This window comes from Limanda limanda, chromosome 21, assembly GCF_963576545.1.
Source record: "Limanda limanda chromosome 21, fLimLim1.1, whole genome shotgun sequence".
NCBI lineage: Eukaryota > Metazoa > Chordata > Actinopteri > Pleuronectiformes > Pleuronectidae > Limanda > Limanda limanda.
The window spans coordinates 7,234,913-7,243,354 of record NC_083656.1 but is presented as its reverse complement, the minus strand read 5'-3'; the positions used below and the strand labels follow the sequence as shown (position 1 = coordinate 7,243,354).

At 46.7% G+C, this 8,442-nt stretch overlaps 1 protein-coding gene across 1 annotated transcript; it reads left to right on the top strand.

The window, feature by feature from the left end:
• Positions 1–5,429: 5,429 nt before the first annotated feature.
• On the top strand, positions 5,430–6,662 carry adrb1 (adrenoceptor beta 1). Its single transcript, XM_061095313.1, has one exon. The coding sequence runs from the start codon at positions 5,430–5,432 to the stop codon at positions 6,660–6,662; it is 1,233 nt and encodes a 410-aa protein (XP_060951296.1).
• Positions 6,663–8,442: the final 1,780 nt, after the last annotated feature.

Below are 8,442 nucleotides of genomic sequence, written 5' to 3'. Positions count from 1 at the left end.
CCTGGTTGTATGTCTGCAATGAGAAGAAGCTGAGGTTTCACATCATTCCTGAACATTCCTCTCATACCCCTCCTTTGCAAATCAGGTCACTTGCCATCACCACAGTCATTACATTAATAAAAATGAACGACTGCAGCTCTGCCACGTGCGATTTTTATCAAAAGCTTTTTCTAATGAGCTCCGTTCATCCGTGAATTAGCCACAGTGTCAGGTTACGTGTGAGCTGCACCCGACTGTCAGACTTCCTGTTTCACATCGTGCACTAAATGCCTGTCATCTGTCCCATTCCTTTGACCAGAAGAAGCACATTTTCCTCATGTTTGCAGATTAGTGTTGAAATGAGGTAGTTTTCATGCCACTATTAAAAAAAAACCTGTTAGAAAGAAACCGGTCTGATTTAGTCCAAGCAGACGTTTAGCAGCACATGAAATATCACAAATACACGTGGAATCAATGTTCTCCTGCACTCTGAGGTGTCGTCAGCTATCGGTCAACACATCACATAACAGACGAGGCTGTCGCTTGTCTACATTTTTTCTTATGGTCAACACATTCCATGAAAACACTAAATGTGTCAGATCCCTTTCTCACTCCCCTCTCTGTCACTCTAAGCCTTATAAGTTTCTACTGAAGACAAATGTGTCAGAAAGGGGTCATAAGAATGTTATGTATTTGTAAAAAGGTTACTTTATATATTTCATTTCTGCAGCAGCTGGACACTGGTTTTAAAGTCCTACCATAAAGCCAAGTTATTAAACATTTTAAGGAATTAGAAAGGTGAAGTTAAACCATCGGTAGGTCGTGAGGGAATTTATTAAATAAACCTTTTGAATATATAATCTTGAACAGAGTTTTAGTTGAAGTCCTAATAAGAGTTTTATGTCGCACATGTTTATTGTATATGCCACTTAGCTCATAGATAGAGGCCTTTTCCAATCATTTTCCCGGCCTAACACATTTCCAACTTTTTATTGTAAGGAGTCGATGTTAAGGGGTAAACGATGTATCTGGAGAAACTTATTCAAGTTCCATCAAATCCCGCTGACCGATTCTGAATCCGTCTTCAAACGCATGACACAGGTTCCGACATTAAAGTGAGAGGATGGACGTGGCAATGGATGATAATTAAGTTTTAGAAATCATAACAAGAAGAAGGTCAAAGCATGACCCTGCTCTTTCTCTCCACTTTTATATCTTTCACAACACGTTAAGCCTGTGTGACACACGCTCCCTGACATTAACGCCGTCTCGGCCACATCAACAGGGAGCAAGGCACGAGGTTTACAAGCATAAACGGCCTTTATGACGGCCTTTATGATGATGTCACACCTTTTAAATAAGAAAGACTTATTTAAAAAGTGGGCATGAGGGGTTAGATAATATCCTCCAAGAGCACACGGCTCCTTCCAGCAGCACAAAATGAGGCTTTTAAAACCGTTCTGAGGGGTTTATAATCCCAGAGGTCACTGGTGGTGCAGGAAATGACACTGGTTAGTTGTTGTTGACCTCTCTAGATCATTTCCCTGTTTGAAAAAAAACTAAAAATTGCATAAACATAAGAAGAGGGATCTTATTGAAAGTGTCGTTGTGAAATGACGTTATCGTGTTTGGAAAAGGAAAAAGTTAAAAGGAGTTTCATCGAAGGAGAAAATCAGCTTTTACACGGTTTTTAATCGCAGGAACATTTGATTCGCTCGTCATTCTGGCTGAGTGGACTCCATTAAGATCGTATCAGCGCTCGAGATAAAATATCATTTCCATATTTCCAGACTGTGGGACGGCGCTGTGGGAATGCAGAAACAGGGGAGGGGGAGGGTTTGTGATGAGTTGAGCTTCTGTCAAATATTCTCCCACGTCCCCTGAATGCATCATACCTGCTCACCTCCATTCTCTCAGCAGGAAGTCACCGAACTTGAAAATCAACTCTGACCTTTGACTCGACGTCGGTGTTGCCACACAAGGTCGAGCTGGACCTGCTCCACTTCTCTCTTCAAGGGGACACAGAGGCGTTGTCGAGATGTAGGAGTCGAAGCTGCTGCTCAGCGGACAAGAGCTCTCCCTCGGATTATTTTTGGGAAAGTGAGGGAGCAGCTGCTGAGAGATGTGGAAAGTTGAATCACAGTGAAGAGGTTTACATGCTGTAAAAGAGACTCTGGCTCAGTGGAGAGGCCGAAGAGTTTTTGAGATAACTTGACTAGAAAAGAATTTAACATCCTGAAGGGTTCAACCAAACTCATTGTTCTGCCCATGCAAAACATTTTTTTTCTATCTCTCTCTCCTCTCTCTGTCTATCTCTCTTTCTTTCTGTCTTACTCTGTCTTTCTCTATTTCTTTCTCTCGCCTGTTTCTGTCTCTCTTGCTTTCTGTCTAATTTTCTCTTCTCTTTACTTTTTTCTCCTTTCTCTCTTCTGTCTTTCTTTATCTCTTTCTCTCTTTCTTTCACATTGTTAGATATGGCATTTTTCTATATTTCTCCAGAAACAATGCAGCTCAATGAAAAGAGTCAGACGAGTGATCAAATCTCATGATCCGGAGTTTGTGAATCAAATCATTTATTTATTTATTTAGTCAGTTGCTGTAGTGTAACAAATATTCCTTTAAATATCAGAATAGATATTTTTCCTCTGTTTCATGTGAGTGGTTTGATCCTGGTGTCTGATCTCAATACATGTACATGCAACATGGTGATGAAATGGCCAGTCAGTCTTGGTGGTGAGATGCCCTCTCTCCCAGTTTGGTTTTATCTTTTTAATGTTTCAGACGTCTTTCTCTGAGACGTCTTCTGCAGCAGAGTGAAGGTGAAGGGATTTGAATAACCTGTTCACACTCCAACCAAAACCCCAAACTACATGGCTACTAAATGTGAAATTGGCCATAAGTATTTCTGAGGATCTTAGAAATAACACAGGGCTGTGAGTACAAATTTTCCCACAGCTCCCATATGATTTTAATAAAAGTAGTGAGCATAAACATGATGTCAGCGGCCACAGATTTATGGTCACTGGGGGGGCTTGATCTGCCCAAACATGGAGGGAAAAGAGGCAGATCGTTGCTCCAGAGAGACGCTCGGAGGTTGATTTCCTTCATGCTCTCACACCTAATGGATTAAATGGGATTTTTATTATTTTTTACATGGTAAAGATTCACTGGGAAGCTTTGCACTGATTGTTTCCTTCTGCAATAGTGAATTTGAAGAACTCTTCCTGTTGCCATTGGTTATTTGATTTTGATATTAAAGAGTGGTCGTGTCTATACGTTGGTGAGAACATTTTGGGAAACAGGATTCTGGTTTAAACTGTTGGTGGAGGAAACGGCAACGTCTGCTTTGGCAACGAACGTGTTGCCAAAGCAGACGTGTCCAACTGACCTTCTGGCATTTGAAGATCTGCATTTCTCACTAACCCGGCTTGCATTCGTGGCCTTCAGCAAGAAACGTTTGCTCCTCCCCTCGTGTCTGGGGTCAGTGAGGTATGTAGATCCATCGACGCCCTGAGATGAGCTCTGTTATGTTTGTGTCAGGGCGTTGCACAACCTCTGGCTCCGGGGTCGCCAGGTTCACCGACAGTCAAGCTGATGAACAGACAGAAAAACAAGACGCGCAGAATCATCCATCTTTTCCCGAGTAGAAGGTGTGTCACAAGGCCGCTGCAGATGCTGTCTCTTCATGAAGACGTCCGTCCTTGTCTCTCAAAGCCTTCCTCTTGAGAGGCTCCCTGAGTGTAGACGACCGGGTTTTCACAAAGTAATTTTCCCTTTTCACAAGAACATTATTGCTTGACAATAGCCAAACTGCATTGGCTCTAATGATGAGTGGCTCCCCGTGGAGGCCGGAGTGGTAGAATGCAACTCAAGGCTTCTTGTCGTGACCTTCCTTTAAATGTTTGTGTGTGTCTTATTTGTTTGACGTGCGGCTCTTCCTTTCTTGTGTAGCCTTGTTTTTGTTTGAGCTACACTGTGTGTAACCGTCAGTCGGCCTGATGTTCCTCAGCCTCGGGGTCGACTCTCCTCAGTTGGTTCAGGCTGCTGTTGACCACTTCAAAGCACAAAGGGCGCAGATCTTATGTGATCCTGTAGATAACAAATCATCCCGAAGGCTCTGCTGCTGTACCTGTACTTTGACTGAGAGTCGAACCCGTAACTCATTACGGTTGGGGGGGGGGGGGGGGGGGGGGAGAAGGTTCCATGTAGCTGCAGTCGAGCCGAGGATCTGGACTTGACCACATGGCCGTGGAATGTCTCCTTGGTGATAAAAATATAAAATGGAAAAACAACTATTGCTTGTGATAGCGAGCGATGTCACGATGGATTTTCTGTGGATTCCATATTTGGCTTCTCATGAACCCAAAGACCGGCAGACTGTGGACAGATAACATCCAAAAAACACAGCTGTCCGGGAGAAAGCTGCTTTTTTTTAGTTTTAAATCCCAACGGCACTAAAATACAAACACTGTGTATTACTTTTCGCTTTTTAACTCAGACATTAAATATTTTATGGTATTTTCAATCAATTTTGTCTGCATTTGTATTCGCTCTTAATTATAGGACAGCATATCCAGATGAATATATGGTAAACATATAAATGTAGTATGTAAACTGTACTGATGAATATATATATATCTATATATATTGTTATTCGTTGTAGTAGAAGTAGTAGTATAAGAATCTGGGCTGTGACACATGTTTTTATTTTTGAGGTTTTTTATTTTCATTCTCAACTTCACCGTTAGAACAATTAGTGCGCTGCACTCTGTGATTGGTCGTGAGGGGAAGTGACGTCACGGCCCGAACTGTTGTCCTGGCCGGTTCGGGGTGAGAGAGAGAGAGAGACAGAGAGAGGGAGTGAGAGAGAGAGAGAGGGAGAGAGGGAGGGAGGGAGAGAGGGAGTGAGAGAGGGAGAGAGAGAGAGAGAGGAGAGAGAGAGAGAGAGAGAGAGGGAGAGAGAAAGAGAGAGAGAGAGACAGACAGACAGAGAGAGGGTGAGACCCAGACTGAGAGGGAGAGAGAGGGAGAGAGAGACCCAGAGAGACCCAGAGAGAGAGAGAGAGAGACCCAGAGAGAGAGAGAGAGGGGGTTAGAGAGAGAGAGAGACCCAGAGAGAGAGAGAGGGAGTGAGAGAGAGACCCAGAGAGAGAGAGAGAGGGAGTGAGAGAGAGACCCAGACCCAGAGAGAGAGAGAGAGTGAGAGAGGGAGATTGAGAGAGAGAGAGAGACCCAGAGAGAGAGAGGGAGAGAGAGAGAGAGGGGGTGAGTGAGAGAGAGAGAGAGAGAGAGAGAGAGAGAGAGAGAGAGAGAGAGAGAGAGAGAGAGAGAGAGAGAGAGAGAGGAGATGGTGCGAGACGTGTGAAGACCTCTCGCACAGTGGAGGAGCCGCCGCCTCGCTCCGGATGCTCTCTCGCTGCTCCCTCTCTCAGCGCGTCATGGGGGACGTCATGGGGGACGGCGGCGCGTCCTCTCCGCTGAACTTCCACAACGGAACCGGCTCCTCCGGGTCCTGGTCCGGGTCCGAGCCGCCGGCCGCCCCGGGCTCAGCGGGCTCCTCCGCCGGGTCCGAGCAGTGGCGCGCCGGGCTCAGCCTCGTCATGGCGCTCATCGTGCTCTCCATCGTGGTGGGCAACATCCTGGTGATCGTGGCCATCGCCAGGACGCAGCGGCTGCAGACCCTCACCAACGTGTTCATCGTGTCCCTGGCGGGCGCGGACCTCATCATGGGCATGCTGGTGGTCCCGTTCGGCGCCGCGCTGGAGGTGCGGGGGTCCTGGATGTACGGATCCTTCTTCTGCGAGTTCTGGATCTCCGTGGACGTGCTGTGCGTCACGGCCAGCATCGAGACCCTGTGCGTAATCGCCATCGACAGGTACGTGGCCATCACCTCTCCGTTCCGCTACCAGAGCCTGCTGACCCGAGCCCGGGCCCGGGCCGTGGTGTGCGTGGTGTGGGCCATCTCCGCCCTGGTGTCCTTCCTGCCCATCCTCATGCACTGGTCCCGGGACAGCGTGGACACGTCCTGCTACGAGGACCCGGAGTGCTGCGACTTCGTCACCAACCGGGCTTACGCCATCTCCTCCTCCGTCATCTCCTTCTACATCCCGCTCCTGGTTATGCTCTTCGTTTACGCGCGCGTCTACCGGGAGGCGAAGAAGCAGCTGAAGAAGATCGACAAGTGCGAGGGTCGGTTCCACAGCACGCTGAGCGGCCTGACCTCCAGGTGCAAGAAGAGACCCTCCAAGATCCTGGCCCTGCGGGAGCAGAAGGCTCTGAAGACGCTGGGCATCATCATGGGCACCTTCACCCTGTGCTGGCTGCCCTTCTTCATCGTCAACGTGGTGCGGGTCTTCAGCGCGGCGGCGGTGGTGGACAAGGACCTGTTCGTGTTCCTCAACTGGCTGGGCTACGTCAACTCCGCCTTGAACCCCATCATCTACTGCCGGAGCCCGGACTTCAGGAAGGCGTTCCAGCGGCTGCTGTGCTGCCCGGGGCCCGCGGACCGCCGGCTGCACGTCAGCTCCTGCGACCTGTCCCGCTATTCCGGAGGGTTCACGGTTTCCACGCTGGAGCAGGGGACCCTGGGGCTGTGGACGGACTGTCCCGGTCTGGACAACAGCGACAGCAGCCTGGGGGGGACCACCCTGAACAAGCTGCCTCACTCCGAGTCGCAGGTGTGAAACTTTCACTGTGGATTTACAGGGATTTGTCTCCCCCGGCTTGTGCGTAATTGTGGAGAAAGCCGTGCGTAAAAGTTGGACCTTGAAGGAAACAAACATCTGGAGGGACACGTTCCCTTGTCCCAGTTGAGGACCAACAACTTATCCAAGATGCGCAAAAGTCTCCAAGAGATGATCCGCTTTTCCAAAATGACGTCGATCCAGATAGATGGATGTGACGCGTCCTACTGGCTGAATGCACTTTGCCATAAAGCGCACGGACGCTCCAGTGGTTTGCTCCTGATGTTTCTCTTTTTTTTTTTTTTTTAATTTATGTCTTATTCTATTGGATCAGCGGCTGGGTGATACATTAAAGGAGTCTAATTTATTTCAGGAGAAGCGGGTGTCTTATATTCTAAACGATGAGTGACGAGGTTCGATCTCACCGCTCAGGCTCATGAGGAGAAAACGATTGTTACTGATAGTGACTGTCCTGTGGTGTCACTGGGTGTTTTACCTCACAGCCATCGGCAAGTGCAATTTCTACGACAGATTTGTTTATATTAAACATTTAGCTTGTGTACATATACATATGTAAAACAAACAAACAACAATAGATAGTGTATTTATTCCTGCGCTGTCTTTTACAACCATGTGGGGCCCTTTGTACATATACTGTGGTTTGTGCTGTTCGGTACTGACGTGAGGAATTTGAGCCTCCTCCCTTTTTCTCGTTTAAGCTTTACCTGCTGTTGTGAGGTGGTTTGTTGACTCCTGTGAAATAAAAGGATGTTTACTGTTTGAGCTTTATTTTTGAGGATTCTTATTCTTAAGGGATTAGGTGAATTCCTTCTGGTCTCCGCATTCACAGATGTGTCAAAGGGAGGACAGGGAAAGTAGATCTGGGTCAAAACAGCTGGATTTGTGCAGACATGAAAGTGTTCTTTGTCGGTGGGGGTCTGCTGAGGTCGGCTGGGGTCTGGCTGGCCTCTGGAGACGGATTCAAACACAGCAGATTGTTAAACATGTGTTAAAACTGTACAGCTGGGCTATTGTAAATTGGTGAATAGAATAGAATGGTCAAAATGGAACCAGCATTTATCTTCTTTTTGTTCCTGGGACTGAGTCAAACACATGGATCCTACACTTCCCATGATGCAAGTGGATTGCACCCTGTCAAATGTGAGGTTTCAAGTCCGAGCTGAGACGTGATCAGAGTCCTTTCAGTTTTGGATTCACAATTGTTTTTATACGAAGAATTTAAAAAAGGACATAGACAGATCACTCAACTGTTTTGTTCACAAGCTGAGAAGCTTTAGAGCCCAACATTTATCGATCGGACGCTAAAAATCAACCGATATGAACCTTTTATAGACATTTTGTTTGTTGAATGTTACATTGTACATTGAAAAAGTTAGTTTTATTCAAAACAGGTCAATCTGAGAAGGGCTGTTTTAGACAGGGTAAAAAGGGTGATGTTTTAAATGATCCTTGTGGTATTTTGACAAAAGTATGTTTCAGACATTTCATTAAGACCCCAAGGAACCATATCAACTTATGGTAAAATGGGCATACGATGAGTCCTTTAAAGTTTATTGTCACACTGAACAATTACCCAAAGTGGTCACATTCAGAAACCTGCTGAAATCCAACCGAGCCTCATGCTTTTAACGTTTGTATTTCATGTTCAGGTTCATGTTCCGCTCTCGATCACTCAGCCTGATGCTGCTTGGTCCACAGGCCTCACGCTGAACGTCTGTAGAAAGTGTTTCTGTAACGGTTACGACAGCCGGCGTTAATG